Raw genomic sequence first — 17873 nt, forward strand, 5'->3', positions numbered from 1 at the left:
ACAGCATATTATTTGTATTATGTGTGCAACGTATTGATTTTTGTGTATAAATTGCCATATAATTAGTCTTAAGGGGTGGGTGGGTGTTTAAAAATGACAATGCAGAAGTATTTTGGGTGCAAGTGGACACTTGATATTAAGAAATGGTCCAAGACAAGCAAAGCTTGATAGAGTCGGAGCCACCGAATGCCATGAGTAAATTCATTTTGAATAGATTTGCCTCCACTCTTATGCAAATTGAGAAAGGAACAGACTAGCGGCTTATACACACCTCCTTTTGCTTTGCCACCTTCCCCCTGGGGAAACCCAATTTCTTTAGTGCTGAATCGGAACAAAGAACAATAGGGTTTTCTGCAGATTGCAGTTTGTTCTGGTATAGCACTAAAGAGCAGATTTTTTCCAGGGGAGAGCAATTGGGACAAAGGCAAAACTGTTCAGACCCATGCCTAGAAAGAGGCAAACTGCTTGGACAAGGCCCAACAAAAAAGAAGAGTAGATAAGCCCTAACATTAGAACTATTGTGGGAGAGGGAGGGAATAGGGAGACTAGAAACAGAACCCTATGGAAAGGAGGAAGGTGCCTTACACTAAGTCAGGCCATCTAGCTCACAACTGTCTCCACTGGCAGCAGCTCTCCAGGGTTCAGAAAAGGGTCGTCCTCCCAGTCCCAACTGGGTTAACCTAGAGTTTTGTGGGGAATCATTCCGAAAACTGGTGATGTGTAGGAGATACCCCAGGGTAAAGGAGTAATAATAGGCTGCCAATGGGCATCACAGCTGAGATCTTCCTTGATTGAAAGGCAGGTTCAGTTGAGTGGAGGTGGGGGGGTACCAGATGTATAGAGGGAAGAGAGATGCTAAAGAAAGGAGCATGAAATTTTAACCAAGTGAATTAAAGCTGGAGCTTGGAATAATAATAATAATAATAATAATAATAATAATAATAATAATAATAATAATAATAATTTATACCCCGCCCATCTGGCTGGGTTTCCCCAGCCACTCTGGGCGGCTTCCAACAAAATATTAAAATGCAATAATCTATTAAACATTAAAAGCTTCCCTAACAGGGCTGCCTTCAGATATCTTCTAAAAGAGAGGAAAAAGCAACAGATGCACACACGCACACACACAACACACACACACACAACAGAGCATATGTGTGTCAGAAGAACATAAAAAAGAAATTTGTAGAAACCCAAGGAAAAAAATATATAATAAAACAGAGCAGATAAAAAAATGGCTCCTTCCATTTGCAGAAGGGCTCTGCAGAATAATAATCCAAAACATCTGAAGGACATCCATTTGGGGATCACTGTCCTAGAGGAAGGGTTGTTTACCTTTAAAGAAGTCATTCTCATTAGAATTAATTATTTATTAATTAATAATATTAATTATTTATATCAAGATTTCTGTGGGGAGAAGGGAATGGAGGGGAATGGAAGGGCAGAAATATCACACTATAGCGATATTAATGCCTATGGCCTTAAGCAATCAATAGGTTCTTGGGGGTGTAATATCCCATGAGAAATTCTTGGAAAGTGAACAAATAGGGCATTTGTAATATTGAATACAATAACGATCCCTCCAGAAGTCATGTTTACCAAGAAGATTCCGCATCCAGCTAAGAGACAGAGCAGAATAGACACCAGATTTCTTTTGTAGTTGAATGAGATTGAACAAGCTTTTGACCTCTGGGATATTGTGGATTAAGGCAAAGCATCTTCACTGTGTTGTCATTTTCACTACAGAATTTTAGCAAAAGGTAAGACTATGTCCTTTTCAAGCAGGATGCTGGCTGCCAAGCATGCTGTCTGTCTTTTTTTAATGCCGTCCCTTTCTGTTCAGCTTTCTAGCAGGTGCTTTCCTTTCACATTGCTTTCTCCTTATTTATTTGCCTCTCCTATTTCTTGCTCCCTTTTCCATTTTTTCCATTTCCCCCCCTTCTTCCCCTTTTCGATCTTCTCCCCTCTTTCTACCTCCTCTCTCCCCCCCCCATTTTGTTGTGATCTTCTCATTTCCCTCCTTCCATTCTGATCAACAGCCTCAAATTCTTGTGGGTTTTGCCTCCATCCAAGCTGATATGTGAGAGAGGAAGAGATAGAGTAGGATATGCAGAATAATAATATGTAAATTTTCTCTGAAGTCTCACATAGTTCAATGAGGTTTACTCTAAACCAAAATTACAGTAGAAGGAAGGAAGGGAAGGAGGCCGGGGAGATAGAAAAAGGGGTGAATTGAATTAACAATCTGAAAAATGCAACAATACAGTACTGGGTTGGGGGCGACATTCAGGCTTTGCACTTCCACCGGCACTGTTTCCATCAAACACTTCCTACCTCCCCAATATTACTTTTAAAGCAGTCATGAACAAATCTGATTGATTTAAATACTTTATTGTGGGCTGGGGCGTATTTTGGCCATTCCTAAATTTGATTATATGTTAACTGAAAAGCTCCAGTTGATACAACAGCATTAACTGTAGAAAAGCGAGGGCATCCTGATAAATAGAAGTGCACTCCAAAATATCTGAATATGTATTTGTTTGTTTTTTCCTACACCCCCAGTTTCCATGCCAGTTGTTCTGAAGAAGGCTTCTTTGTGGATTTTAAAAACATTGGATATCTTCAGAGCCATACTAGTAGATTATTTGGGCTGTGTGCATTTGTGTTTGCTAACATGGAGGTGATGAATGCATCGACAGTGACTGAATTTATTCTGCTGGGGATCCCTTTTCTGCATGAATTACATGGAGTGTTTTTTGTAATTGGTTTATTCCTGTACATCATAGCCATTGTAGGCAATGGGTTCATCCTCATCATTGTCACCATTGAGCCAAGACTTCAAACCCCAATGTACATTTTCCTGTGCAGTCTTGCATTTCTGGAAATCTGCTACACAACAACCGTTGTACCAAAAATGCTGCAAACACTTTTACAAAAAAAGACTGCTATTAGTTTTGCTTGCTGTATGGCCCAGGGATTTTTCCACTTCATCCTGGGCAGCACAGAGCTTTTCATCCTCACAGCTATGGCTTTTGACCGCTATTTGGCCATATGCAGGCCACTTCAGTACCCAATGATTATGACAAAGCATGTTTGCATTCAGATGTCTTTTGCCACCTGGTATGTAGCATTCATAATTATGTTTCCTCAGTCCATCGTTGTGTGGAGGCTGCCTTTCTGTGGGTCCAACATTGTTGACCATTTCTACTGTGATATCGGTCCCATCTTAAGCCTAGCCTGTACAGATACCCACTTGATTGAATCTCTGGGACTGTTGAGCTCCATCCTGATTGTCATCATGACCTTGATCCTCACTGCAGTGTCTTACGTCTTCATCATCTCCACCATCCTCCGCATACCTTCAGCCACAGGGCGTAAGAAGGCGTTCTCCACTTGCACGTCTCACCTGATTGTAGTGTCCATGTTGTATGGAGCCCTTGTCTTCATGTACGTGAGACCCAACGTTCATTCCTCATCTCGTCTAACAAGGGTAGTGGCGGTACTGAACACTACCCTCACTCCAATGCTGAACCCTTTCATATACACAATCAGGAACACAGAGGTCAAAGAGGCAGTCCGGAGCGCAATCCACAAGAGAAGACGATTTCTCAAGGGTGACTTTTAAAATATATATATTCCAAACTATGTACATTTATGGTGTGGTGGTTGCAGATTTATGCTTGCTTTTTAGTTTTGTGTCTATATAAAGCCTATTATTAATAAATCAACAAAATAAAAGGTTGGTAGGCAACTTTCCTGATGTGACATGTCAAACACCGAGACACATTTATGCAGAGCCATCATTTCAGGTTTCAGGTGGATTGGGGCAAAGCAATTTCTATGTCCACTTACAAAATTCTCAGCAAGGCACTCTGAGCATATATTCAAGATTTGATTGTAGCCCCCATCCCCCCAAAAAATTCACCTACCGTTTAATATCTGCTGTAGTTACTCTTTTGCACCTTATAATAAGATTGGAGAGGTACAGTAGCAATACTCAATAGGTAGTCACTCTTCTTTAAAGCAAAGTAAGTTCTGTTTTAGACTCATTTATCTTGTGCAAAAATAAGACAATTCAATAGTACAATGCTACTTATGTCAACTCAAAACTAAGAGCCATTGTTTCCAATTTAACTTATTCTGATGCAAGTGTGTCTTAGGGGGAGTGAAGCAGACCAAGACCCTTGAGCCAAACTGAGTAGCCTCCAAATTAGCCCAAGCTGAATTGAGCTATTCTACCAATCTTAAAAATGGGTTCTGAATGGAGTCTTCTGATAGAATAGATAGTCATGTTCTCCAGTGGCCTCCTTATCCCTCCCAGTTATGCTTAAAAAAATGATTCAACCACACTCTGCAAGCTTATTTCCCATGGAGATGATTTCTGTAGAGCTTCCTCATACCCTGTCAGACCACTTTCCCGTTGAGCTCAGTATTGCTTATTATCAGCAGCTATCCAGGGTTTCAAACAAGGGTAGCCTTAACATAGCCTTATCAGCCATATCATAAATGCTGATTTATGTATGCTTGTATCTGATTCTACTATGAAGTAGCTAATCATGCTTTGTCAATGGTTGCTGAAAAAGACTGCATATGGAAATTGGAATCAACATTCCCTCTGGCACTTGTGGACACCATAACACCCAGAGACATCTTCCTTGTAACTCACTGATGCCTCTTGCTCCTCCTGATATTTCCATTGCTGTTGATGCCTTTTTGTTTGTTGAGTGGGCATCCAATTATTATTTTTCTTGGTGGGCGAGTTCCTGATTTATTGTATGTTTAGGTATGGATGTGGGGACTTCATAGGTGTGGTTTTTTTTCTGTTGTGGGGGGAATGATATTCCTGGAATCACTATCTTCTATTCTGTGAAAGTGATATTTTGTAGCACCCAAGACAGTTTCTTAGTTTTCCCAGTATGTCCATGGGTCCCAAAAAGTTTGGGAATCCCTGCATATATTCATGTGCTACAAATCTCAAATGGGGAGGGATGTCAGGGCAAGTCTAGGGCTGAACACGCTTAAGATTCTTCCTTCAATCAGAAGCATGGCATTGCCAAGGAATATTAAGCCAAAAAACCCCATCACAAATAATAAAACAACAACTTGCTTCTGCCCAAAGAATGGAGGATTGGCCATACTCCTTTCTGCCTCATTAGGTTGCAGTGAACTATTGTTGATTAGTAACTCATTATATTCCCTATTGTGGCTGAAGCCAAACAGGCATTCATTTTGAATTTCTTTGGCAGCCTTCACAACATTGGTTGTGGGCCTTTTTGCTAGCCATGAGGGCGTTTGTCATTCATAAAACTGAATGGAACCATTTCCTTTTAATATACTGCATGTCTGCTCCTGATTACACTGTGTGCAACCCTGGAAAACCTACACATTGACCTGGGTCGGAACTTACACTCACTTGGTGTTTTAATTATTATTATTAAAAAAACCCAACCCAGTGAAGCAGTAGCTAATTGTGCTAATCCCCTGGGTTAAGTAAAACATAGATTCAGCTTTAATTAGCTGAAGTAATAACTATATTGCTTGATCAGTTACTTAAAACATTGCGAATCACTTGATGGGTTATTCTTCTGAGGTCTTACACAAGTTTTCTTTGCCTTGGACATCTGAAAGATTCTTAAAGAAGAAGAAAAGCTAAGTACAAAAAGGGATGTGAGTATTCTCTCCTGCTTTGTGGGTGATCCACATTAATTGTTGTCATTATATTAACTGAAATGCATTATATGGAACATGGAGCAGATTTAGGATGTTCTTTATGTCTGACAGCTTGAGGGGGCTGAATATTCAGATAAATTTGGATTAAGTTTTAATGGTTTTAGATATTTAGCATTTCTTTAATTGCATGTTTTCTTGCTTGCTACCCTGGGCTAATACTAATGTTAACACTAATACTAATACTACTTGTAATAAGCCATGCAACCATACTGGTGCATCTAAAACCTTTTTCCAGGATCCAACCCAATAGTTCAGGGAATGTCATTTACCTTCACAAGATGACATGAAAAACTATCAGCTAGGATAGTTCATACAGTAGATTGCAAATGACTCCACCTAGCAAAAGGTTTCAGGCAAGTCATCTCCAAATATTGGCATATTTATTGGACTTCAATTTTCCCAAAATGTTTCACTCAATGTTTCCCAAAAGATACAACTCCCACACCCTCCCACCTCAATATACATAACTTCTCCATATTCCCAACAAGGTTTTCGACTCAAAGAATCCAAAATGCAGGTTATTTTTACTCTACTCACCATGGGCATTTTTAAATGGCAGGTAGCGTAGAATTCAACACACTATTACAAATGTTCAGTCTGTGCAAGCATATAAGTTTGCCAGATAAAATGACCCCTGCTCCTCTTGTGTGCTGTTCTGGGGGATGTCCGAACTGTTCCCAGAGTCACTTTCAGACTGAGGCATAGTGGGGAGGACTCATGAGGAGAGGGGAGGGGAAAACAACCTATTGTGCTGGGCTCCCACTCACAAAATCCATTGGATGAATCCCACCATTAATGTTTTGATGTCACACTGCACATTTACTTCTTTTGAATATGACTGCCATTGATTCATCCATTGAAAGCTCAAAAACTGTACCCTGGAACAAACTTGGATTACTATTTAGTTGTTGGTTTTTTTCTTAATTATTTACATGTGTTTTATCTTGTATCTTATTCTGTCAGCCTTCTGAGATCTTGTGATGAAAGGTGCTATATAAATTTAATAAATATGGATTGCTCCTGCTCAAATCTACTGAGCTTAATCATGTCAATGAACCCTGTGTCCATCTTCTTGCTCTCCCTCTGCATTCTTGTAGGAGTACTTTTGTTAGTTTTAAAAATTGCCTAATCCTTTTGCTCTTTCATTTGTTCATTCACATGTTTTTCTTCCTAAGACATGAGTCAAATATGGCAAATGACACATCAGTGCATGAGTTCGTTCTTCTGGGCTTCCCAACTCTTCGGCGGTGGCACCTGTCACTGTTTGTACTCATCCTTGTCATATACATTCTCACCTTGGCAGGGAACGGCCTCATCATCATCATCGTGAGAGTCAGCAAGCAGCTCCAGACCCCAATGTATTTCTTTCTGAGCAATCTTTCTTTCCTTGAGATCTGGTACACAACCACTGTCATCCCTAAAATGCTGGAGACCTTCTTGATAGCCAGGACCACTATCTGCCTCCATTGTTGCGTGGTACAGTCCTTCTTCCACTTCTTCCTTGGCATCACTGAATTTCTCATCCTCTCCATCATGTCCTTTGATAGATACATTGCCATATGCAAACCTTTACATTACACCACAATTATGACCAAAAACCTCTGCTTACTGTTGACACTGGGTTCCTGGTCACTGGGATTTGTAGTTATCTTCAGTCAGGCAGCTTTGATACTGAAATTGCCATTTTGTGCTGGCAACACCATTGACCATTACTACTGCGACGTTGGCCCCATTTTGAAATTGGCCTGTGCAGACACCAGCCTCATTGAATTCCTTGGTGTGTTGGGGACAGCCAGCATAATCCCAAGTTCCTTTCTCTTCACTGTGGTCTCCTACATCTATATCATCTCAACCATATTGAGGATTCCTTCCAGCAAGGGACGACAGAAAGCCTTCTCCACTTGCGCTTCCCATCTCACGGTGGTCACCATATTTTATGGAGCTGTTCTCTTCATGTACTTGAAGCCCACGGCACACTCCTCTGTCCACAGCAACAAAGTGGTCTCTGTTCTCAACACGGTATTAACCCCATTGCTGAACCCTTTCATATACACCATACGGAATAAAGAGGTGAAATCTGCCTTGTGGAAAGCTATAACAAAGTGAAGTGTTGCAGGGAGTAGCTGGTGGCAGTATTGTGATATATTTTCCAGCTGTGGTACTGTATTTCCAGAATGATTTTAGTAGTAACATGTTTTACTTCTGTTTGCATGGTGTTTTCAGTGGGGATTGGACAGCTTTGCCTGCCCCCTTGTTATGGTCACAAGCACAAGATAAGATTGTGTCTGCCTTCCTTGAAATGGGACTGACATTGAAATGACTGTTCTACTCTACCATCCTTTTCAAGAGAAGAGATGAGGGAAAAATTCAACTCCAGGACTCTCTGTATGGACTCTTTGCTTGAGATGACTGGCCTGAATCATGTGAATCATCTAGTAACCACACAATATACTTATGAGGGGTGGGGTGGTTGGTTATTGGGGAAATATGTGTATATTCTTGGTAAGAGAGTAGTCTCAGTACAGTGATACATTGGTTCTCAAATGCCTTGGTTCTCAAACGACTTGGAACCCCAACACTGCAAACCTGGAAGTAAGTGTTCCGGTTTGCAAACTTTTTTTGGAAGCTGAACATGCTCCATTTTGAGTGCCACACTTCCGTTTTGAGTGTTACGCTGCGGTCTGTCTGTTTTTGCTATTTATTTTGCGTTTTTTGTTTTGCAACTTTTTGTTTTGTTTTTGTGACTGTGCGGAACCCAGTTCAGCTACAGATTGATTGATTGTGTGACTACAGGACATTGTTTATTGCTTTCATTTTATGGATCAATGGTCTTGCTAGATAGCAAAATTCATGTTAAATTGCTTTTTAGGAGTTGTCTTTTAAAGTCTGGAATGGATTAAGTTTGAGAACCAAGGTACCACTGTATTGCCGCTTCAGTCATGGAATGCTCTCCCTAAAAACACTGTCTCCACACTTGCATTAGTGCAGATTACGTGACATCTGTTGAAATTCCCTTCCCAAAAGAACTATCAAAGATGGAGAAGATTTGTCCCCTTTTCACCCTGCTGCCCACCCCACCCTTTGTTCATTCATGTTCACAGACTTGTACCTGGACACCAGGAATTGCAACTGAATGAAAATTTGTTCTAAAAACAGAAAAACTGTGTATGTTTCCATATTAAGCTTGTTTGCTAAATCACATATATGGTAACTTACTATTTGCAGCTTTACCCCTTTTGTTTATGCACAGGAAGGTGATGCAAGCAGGATTTGTATATAGAGTAATGGAAATATTTTACTTATTTCATAAAATTTCCATGCTCTTTGATATTGTACTTTTTATAAGTGGGTGTTTGTTGGAAGGGCAGAGTTCACTTAAATAAATGAATATATTACCCCGGGCTCATAATCAAACCTCTCAACTTGGGGAGACCTAAAATAAATAGCAATAACCTTGCAATCTGCACTGAATTAAATTTCAGGGAGCTATCCTATGCAGAAAAAGTTGGTGAAAAGCAAATTGTTGTAAATTAAGCTGGTGTATAGTTGCATCAAATCCCAACCCTGTTCAGCCTCAAGGGTGCTGCTGCTGCTCCACCCGACAAAGGTAGAACAAGCCTTTAAAATAAGGTTCAATGCCAGGTTGCCAGGTCACCTGATCAAGCTAAACAGGTTGGGATCCAGCCTAAGCCACCCACCACCCCTTTGGTCCTGTCTCTGCTACACCCCCCAGAAACCCCTTTTGCAGAATTTATAAGTAGTCAGGACGACAAGTTATACCTGTGTATCTTCAACTGAACCTTCAACTGAACCTGGGTTGGGTACTTAAGACCAGCTCAAGCCACCTGAGTCAAGAAGCAGCCAGCTAAGATGGAGATCTGCTGCAACCAAACCAGTTCTTACTATAGGACCCCCGCCCCCAATGTCTTGTAAACAATTATGCACTAAGATGGAAATGTTTGCAATTCCTCTCCCTCTCTTTCTCCTCCTGGCAGCAATGAAGCAATACTTAATTGCAATTATATTGTGCCATTAAATCTCCTGGGCAAGTAAAATGGGTATTGGGCTCTAATTACAGTACTTGAATTAATTGTATTGGTCTATGATTGGAAATGGATGGTTGGGTTCTTCTTCAGAGGTCTCACACAAGATTATTTTGGTTTGGATAGGTCATTAATATGGAATCCTCTTCTTAAAAATGGAATTCTGTGACATTTGTCTTCCCTGCAAATGATGATAAATATTGTTTTGAAACGAAAGAAGTCATTAGGGTATGGCCACAGCTATGAGTAAATTCCCACGGGCATTACAACTTCCCACAAAGATTGCATGGTGACCTGAAACTTGTGAATGCACAGTAAAGCATCATGTGCATAGCGTTTTGGTCTGGAGCATTTATTTCTGGGTGTCTATCAATGAATTGTCACACATTATGTTGGCCATGTTACATTGGCCAAATGTCACTTGCCAGAAAACATTTATCCCATAGATTTTCCCCAAATATGTCTTAGGGACATCTACATGTCCACACAATGAAAGATGGCAGGATCCCCAAGGATGTGCTCCACAGGGAGCTGGCTTCAGGCACCAGGCCCATTGGCAGACCAACTCTGTGTTACAAAGATCTCTGCAAAAAGTGACACGAAGGCTGACAACATCAACCCTGCCATGTGGGATCTCTTGCAGACAACCACAGTGCCTGGAGTCAGACAATCAGTGTCAGGAGCCCAGGAGCCCAGCTTGATAACACAGTAAGTGTAGGTAATTAAAAGGAGGATTTATTGCAAAAACAAACAGATAGTTCTGGACAGCTCTAACAAAGCCGCTGGCATTATCACTCAACATGACCCTTCTGAAGACTTCTTCCGGTTCCTACAGAATATGTTGAACTGTCACCCCTTATGTCTCTTGTTTTGCTTCCTGTCTAGCTGCCTTCCCATTCACCAACTCTTCGGACTTCTTTGATCAGCTTCATCCTCTTCCTGTTCCACTAGGAGGTGGCTCATTCCTGACAGTCAGGTTGTGCATCCATAGCAGTGACCAGAGGAGGAATAACTGCTGGGAGAAGTGCAGAGAGAAGAAAACCTGCAGCAGCACAACCAGACACTTTCATGTGTCCCAGCTGCAATGAAACATGTCTCTCCCATATCACTCTCTACAGCCACAGCAGGCGCTGTAACCTTCCAGCAACTTGGCCTCACCCCTAAAGGCTCACTCCTCCATTGTCTCTTGAAACAGACAGATGCCAGCTACAAACTATTATGGAAATAATCTTACAGGTGTTAAGTTAGTCGCTCATGGAATTACCCTGAAGTTTCATCTCATCTTTTTTTAAAAAAGAAAACTTACTCAACATTAATTAGTTTTCTTAATTGGCTTGAGAAGATGTGGGAAGTCTCCTTCTCTTGTGAGACAAAGAAGATACAAAATGTGGGAGGGGAAAGAATATGCTCACACAGTCTTAAGGAACAGAATTGAGATCTTGGCCATTCCTTGTGGATATTGCTTCCTGACTACATGTGAAGGTGCACGAGGGTCTTGGGGGAATGTGTCTTTATAGACCTTGGATATATGAATGTCTTTGACATGATTCTCAGTAAAGCAGCACCTGGGTTGTGCCTTTTCGGAATGCACTTTTGTCAGAAGGGACGCGGGTTGTGCTGTGGTCTAAACCACTGAGCCTCTTGGGCTTGCCAATCTGAATGTTGGTGGTTCAAATCCCTGCAACGGAGTGAGTTCCCGTTGCTCTGCCCCAGCTCCTGCCAACCTAGCAGTTCAAAAGCACACTAGTGCAAATAGATAAATAGGTTCCGCTGTGGTGGGAAGGTAAACGGCATTTCTGTGCACTCTGGCTTCCATCATTGGCTTCCGTCAAGGTGTTCCATTGCGCGAGTAGAAGTTTAGTTATGCTGGCCTCATGACCTGGAATCCTGGCTCCCTCGGCCTGAAAGCAAGATGAGCACCACAACCCCATAGTCACCTTTGACTGGACTTAACCGTCTTGGGGTCCTTTACCTTTACTCTTTCTTTCTTTTTACCTTTGTCTGTATGCTTCTGAGGTGTTTTGTGAATGAATAGTCCTGCGTTTAATAATTTCATTTGAATGTCATGGGGACAATTCTCTCAGCTCACCTTCACTTTAAGTGAATTATCTGCATGCAGCTGACTGATGGATCAATTTTAAAGGTGGTCCATTATGTCCCCCACATACACAGCCCTCAAGGCTGCGGTTACCCCCTCTAAGCTCTCTGTTACAGAGATGGTTTAAGGTAGGTAAGAGAGAGAAAGGGGGTGTCTGATAATAGAAAACTGCCTTGTACTGACTCGAAGCTCTTCACTGACTAGCAGTGGCTCTCCAGGATTTCAGACAGGGGACAGCTCTACTGAAAAGTGCTTGGGATTGGACTTTAGACTTACTGCATGTAAAGAGATGCTCCACCTAGGTACAGTGGTACCTCAGGTTACATACGCTTCAGGTTACATATGCTTCAGGTTACAGACTCCGCTAACCCAGAAATAGTACCTCGGGTTAAGAACTTTGCTTCAGGATGAGAACTTTGCTTCCTGCGCAGCAGCAGCAGGAGACCCCATTAGCTAAAGTGGTGCTTCAGATTAAGAACAGTTTCCGGTTCAGAACAGACCTCTGGAACGAATTAAGTACTTAACCCGAGGTACCACTGTATAGCCACTTCCTGGTGAAATGTGATAGGTCATTCTGGACTTTCCAGTTCATGCAAAATGGCCCTTTCATTTGCAAAGATGAGGAGACAGTTCCTTTTTCAAGGGAAGTCTCTTACGAAATTTGATTTTCTTTTCTATTGTCTACTGTTATTGTTCACAGTAGGGCTTGAAGGATTTTTCAGTTTCGGCACTGAGGGTAGGGATGGATTCCTCCTCTCTCATTCCCCCCCCCCATCTGAAATTCAGTTCTTAACACTTCTGCAGAAATTTGTGGGTTAAAACTGCCATGAAAAATTGTCACTTTTCATCTCAGTTTCCACCTATTCATTGCATTCTTGCATGCAGTTCTCAGTAACACGCTCATATTTTAAAAGTAGTCCCTAATATAACACACTTTTGTTCCGAATGTTGGATGGTATGAGCTGTTAAAGATGTTTCTATTACTGCTCTCTCTCCACCCACAAATAGAAATTTAATACCTGGACTTTAGAGTTCCTTAGAAAGAGAGATTGTGAGTTCAACCACTCTAAGCGCTATAGCTTTGTGAGGGGCATTGGGGTCTTCTATCAACTTCAGAACTCTCTTAAAAAACCCAGAAACCTACAATTCAAAGGATTGGTTTTGCTTCTTTAACTGTGTAGTGCAAATGAGATCTGGGTTTCTTTAATGAATTACCTCACTGAGGACCAGTGAAAATATTTCAGTTTTCAGATTAGATAGCAACTTTTATAATGCAGTGATCAGATGACGCTATTATACCAATGTGATTAAATGATGATACTGAAGCATAATTTTGAAGTTAAAAAAAGATGAGTGGTCACTTTAATTTCTTCAATTGAATTCCTTTTGTTAATTATATATTGCAGGACAAAGTATTTACCATTACTTGAAAAATCTAGAAGTTTACAAATCCAGCCAATATGCTTCTGCTCAGACAATACTGTGAATTTTACAAAATTTTCTTTCTGGGGAGAATATAAAATATGTCCCCCTCACCAGGGTCACTTGCCCGTTTTATATCAACAATTCCCATGAATAGTTAAATATAATACTGTTCCCATATATTATTGCTGTGCTTTCAGGAAAGAAGGAAGGAGCGGTGGAGATGGCTAATGCAACATTTGTCACTGAGTTTATTCTTCTAGGATTTCCAGAAATTCAAGAAATGAACATGGCATTTTACACCATTCTCCTACTGATGTATCTTCTCTCCTTAACGGGACACAGCTTAATCATCTTAGTTGTTTTCATGGAGTCCATGCTCCATACTCCAATGTACTTCTTCCTTGTCAACTTCTCCACAGCTGAGATCTGCTCCACCACAGCTGAGATCCCGAAGATGCTGGTCAATGCCTTCTCAGGCAAAACCAACATTTCCTTTGCATGTTGCATGTTACAAGGTTTTGTTGTCTTCACAATGGGGTCTGTTGAATTCATCACTCTTACCCTCATGTCTTTTGACCGCTATGTAGCCATTTGCAAACCTTTGCTCTATAAAACCATTATGACCAACAACCTCTGCCTCTTTCTGACTTTGTTGGCTTGGGTTAGTGGATTTGTTATCATTTTCCCGCAATCAGCTGTAGTGTGGACTTTCCCATATTGTGGACAAAATGTCATTGATCATTATTTCTGTGATGTTGGGCCTGTTTTGAAACTGGCCTGTGCTGATACAACTTTGATGGAGCTGATAGGTCTCATTTATGGTGCTATTTTCATGTGGGGTTCCTTGGGTATCTCATTAATTTCTTATACATACATCATAGTCACCATCATTCGGATGTCTTCTGCCACAGGCCGATCCAAGGCATTCTTCACATGTGCCTCTCATCTAACTGTTGTTATCATCTTCTACACGGCAGATATGTTTATGTACCTGAGACCTACAACCCAAGGTGACACCCGAGTCAACAAAGTGGTATCTCTTGTGCGCACAAGTCTCATTCCCATGTTGAACCCTTTCATCTACACAATCCGGAACAAAGACTTCAAAGCAGCCCTAAGGAAATCTCTGAGAAGGAAAATGGTGTTATAGCAATTCCCAGAATACTTTTGTGGAGATGGACCTCATGCCCTGAATGTCTGAGTTCTGCTCCACTGCGCAGTAGGGGAATTAAGATAAAGAAGTGGAACCCAGTTAGTCTTGCCACTGCCTTATGGTTATCACAAATATAACACTATATCCTGCTTCCAGGATAAGCTGACCCTTTTTCATGTACCAAATTATGATGTTTGCATACATTTTGCTATTATTTCAGGACAAAGGGAGATGGGAAATGCTACAATCATCACTGAGTTTATTCTTCTGGGATATAATGAATTTCATGGACTGAATAAGGTGCAGGGTGCAGAGTTAAACTATTACATGACTTTTCCAGCAACTTTTTGTATTGAAGTGAAGGATCAAACTCACAAATTTGAATCTCCTAACATTCTTGAAACAGTCCTTGTGCTGGCCATGACAAATGAAAGAAGGAAGTCTGCTGACTTACTACTACTACTACTACTACTAATAATAATAATAATAATAATAATTTGTAGCCCGTCCATCTGACTGGGTTGCCCCAGCCATTCTGGATAGCTTCCAGCATATATAAAATCATAGTGAATGATTTATAGCATAAATAAATAAATAAATAAATAAATAAATATCAATATATCATGTTCTGATCTTGTTCTGTATTGAAATAATATCTACTTTTTCTTCTTCACCTCCTGCTTTTTCTCATTTCCCTCTTCTAGGCATATTCCCAAGACATCTGGGCTCTGTGTCAAAAATTTTTTTTTAATATAAATTATTAGATGTTCAGCTACAAGTCTTTGGGCTCAATGCCAGGGGAATTGGGGCAATACACCAACATCAATATTATTCCCTATTTCATACACAGTAGAACAATACTGAATTTTTTTTTCTTGTGTGTGGACCGTCTTTCTTTTTTAGCTTACTTGGCTGACTGCAACAAACCCTAACATGTGTAATTAGTGAACTGTAATTTCATCAATATGAAGAGAGAGTTATCACAAACCTATCTCATTCAGGAAGTCATTTGTTACTGTTGTTGTTTTGTCTCTTTTCTCTTATTTTATTATTTTTGATGGGTTCTTTTTTTATACAAAAAATGATATTTTATGTTTATGAATGTAAGAGAGATATTAAAAAATACACTTTATATTCAAATATAGAATAGTTGACTGTTGGATTTTTGCCAAATTGTTTAAGTCAAACAATGAAGAGATATTGGAAGAATATTGATAAAAGGGTTCAAATAATTAAAAATAAATTAAAATATGAAAATAGTCTTAATGTTAAAATGATGCTAAAATGTGTACAAGTGAATCAATTAGTGTTGTTGAATAGTCTAATCTTGTTCTTCGAAAAAGGTGCCTTGATAGTAATTAGCCGCTTAATTGGCATGGGATATCTCTGAAGTCTCCCAAGGCTTCTCCTTATTTTGGAAGCCTTAGGGTGTCAGCATGTTCCAAGGAAGAAAATAATTTAAAAAGCTTACAAAATCAAATGCACCAGAACTTTTGGGTCTTTCATAGCCAATGCTGTTTCTGGAACACATGGAATACTACTAAGAAGGTATGTGAGAATACTTCCTATATTGCAATGAAAAGGTGGTAACAGTTGTAGAATCGTAGACCATATAGAATCATAGAATCTTAGATTTGGAAAGGACTAGTCCAATGCCCTGCAATGCAGGAACCTCAGCTAAAGTATCCTCTAGCGAACGACAAGACGGAGGGCCCCGTCACCATAATGACTTATCTGGGCATTGAACTCGACACGCTAGCCCAAACTTCCCGCCTACCCGCAGATAAGTTGGTTGCCCTAAAAGGGCTTATCGAGCAGACTTTGCCCCTAAGGAAGGTCACCTTAAAACAAATCCAATCACTCTTGGGTCACCTCAACTTTGCATGTCGCGTGGTGTCCCCTGGTCGCCCCTTCTGTGGGTGGCTGGGAAAACTAGCAGCGGGTTTGCGTTCCCCACATCATAGAGTGCGTCTCTCGAAGGCAGTGAAATCAGATCTACAGGTTTGGCTGCAATTCTTGGAGGATTATAATGGTATTTCACTCTGGCAAGACAGCATGGCCTTGCAGGCGGATTTCCAGGTACATTCTGACGCCGCAGGTTCCTTGGGATTCGGCGTTTACTTCAGAGGTCAGTGGTGTGCACAGCGATGGCCCGCATCATGGCAGGGAAAACCCATACTGCGTGACTTAACATTCTTAGAATTTTTCCCCATCGTGGTCGCTATTCACATTTGGGCTGAGCATTTAAAAGACCGTAGGATATGTTTTTAGACAGACAACCAAGCTGTAGTGTCGGTCCTAAATAGGCAATCAGCATGTTCGCCCAGAGTAGCATCGTTGCTGCGGTATTTCGTTCTCTCATGCCTCCGGCTAAACTTGTACGCCTCTGCTAGATTTGTTCCAGGCGTTGATAACAACATTGCGGATGCTCTATCTCGTTTCCAGATGGATCGCTTTCGCTCATTGGCGCCGGATGCGCAGCAGCTGCCGCAGCCGTTTCCGGAGCACCTCTTGAGTATTGGCAACGAGAAGCAATAAAGGGAGTATTGTCCGCAGTAGCACCTTCAACCTTAAGATCGTACAATAAGGCCTGGTTAGATTTCACTTCGTTTCGCCAAAAGAAAGGGCAGCTGAAACCAGGCAGGCCCCCATCGAAGCCTGAGGTCATAGAATACCTGGTGCATCTCCGTGACCTAGGTCGGGCCCCAAAAACCCTCAATATTCATTCGGCGGCAATATCCTTCTTCTCAAAAGCCCTGTTCTCTGTCGACCCCTGTTCTCATTTCGTGGTGCGGAAGATGCTCGAGGGTTGGCGCAGGTCCCGCCCCCCTAGCTTTGACAGCAGAAGGCCTATAACTTTTGACATTCTCACGCAGATTCGGAAAAAGCTCAGGGTTATCTGCTGGTCCAAATACGAAGCTAGGCTATTCTCCACAGCATTTTCCTTCGCCTTTTCCGGCGCCTTGCGCATAGGCGAGGTGGTGTGCGAGGACCAGCCATCTTCCATCATTAGGGGACTCCTGCTGGAGGACGTAACCTTGGGGAGCTCTGAGGTGATTTTAAAAATCCGCAGCTCCAAAACCGATCAACTTGGTAGAGGGGCCCTAATTCGCTTGCAAGCAACTCAGAGGTCAGGCCCTTGCCCAGTAAAGGACGTTAAGAAATTTACGTGCTTAAGACCAAAAGTTAATGGCCCGTTCTTCGTACACGCTGATGGCTCTCACTTGTCAAAGCATCAGTTCACAAGGGTTATGCGTAAGGCAATCGCGGCCATTGGACTCCCACCAGAGGAGTATGCCGCGCACTCCTTCCGCATTGGGGCGGCAACCACCGCTGTCCACATGGGTTTACCGGCCGAGAGGATTATGGACCTGGGGCGGTGGAAGTCTAATGCATACAGGGGTTACATCCGGAAATCACG

General features: G+C 41.4%; 3 protein-coding genes across 3 annotated transcripts; all 3 read left to right on the plus strand.

Moving 5' to 3' along the window:
* Positions 1 to 2677: 2677 nt before the first annotated feature.
* LOC309356170 (olfactory receptor 6X1-like) lies at positions 2678 to 3628 on the plus strand (the record flags this gene model as incomplete). The annotated part of the gene is made up of 1 exon (XM_081887345.1): positions 2678 to 3628. One exon carries the CDS (start codon positions 2678 to 2680, stop codon positions 3626 to 3628), a length of 951 nt encoding a protein of 316 aa, XP_081743471.1.
* A 3293-nt stretch (positions 3629 to 6921) lies between these two features.
* LOC309354955 (olfactory receptor 6X1-like) lies at positions 6922 to 7839 on the plus strand (the record flags this gene model as incomplete). The annotated part of the gene is made up of 1 exon (XM_081885270.1): positions 6922 to 7839. One exon carries the CDS (start codon positions 6922 to 6924, stop codon positions 7837 to 7839), a length of 918 nt encoding a protein of 305 aa, XP_081741396.1.
* Positions 7840 to 13519: 5680 nt separating this feature from the next.
* Positions 13520 to 14449, plus strand: LOC309356171 (olfactory receptor 6X1-like; the record flags this gene model as incomplete). The annotated part of the gene is made up of 1 exon (XM_081887346.1): positions 13520 to 14449. One exon carries the CDS (start codon positions 13520 to 13522, stop codon positions 14447 to 14449), a length of 930 nt encoding a protein of 309 aa, XP_081743472.1.
* Positions 14450 to 17873: the final 3424 nt, after the last annotated feature.

The sequence above is a fragment of the Podarcis melisellensis genome (assembly GCF_964234715.1).
Source record: "Podarcis melisellensis genome assembly, chromosome: 13".
Lineage (NCBI taxonomy): Eukaryota > Metazoa > Chordata > Lepidosauria > Squamata > Lacertidae > Podarcis > Podarcis melisellensis.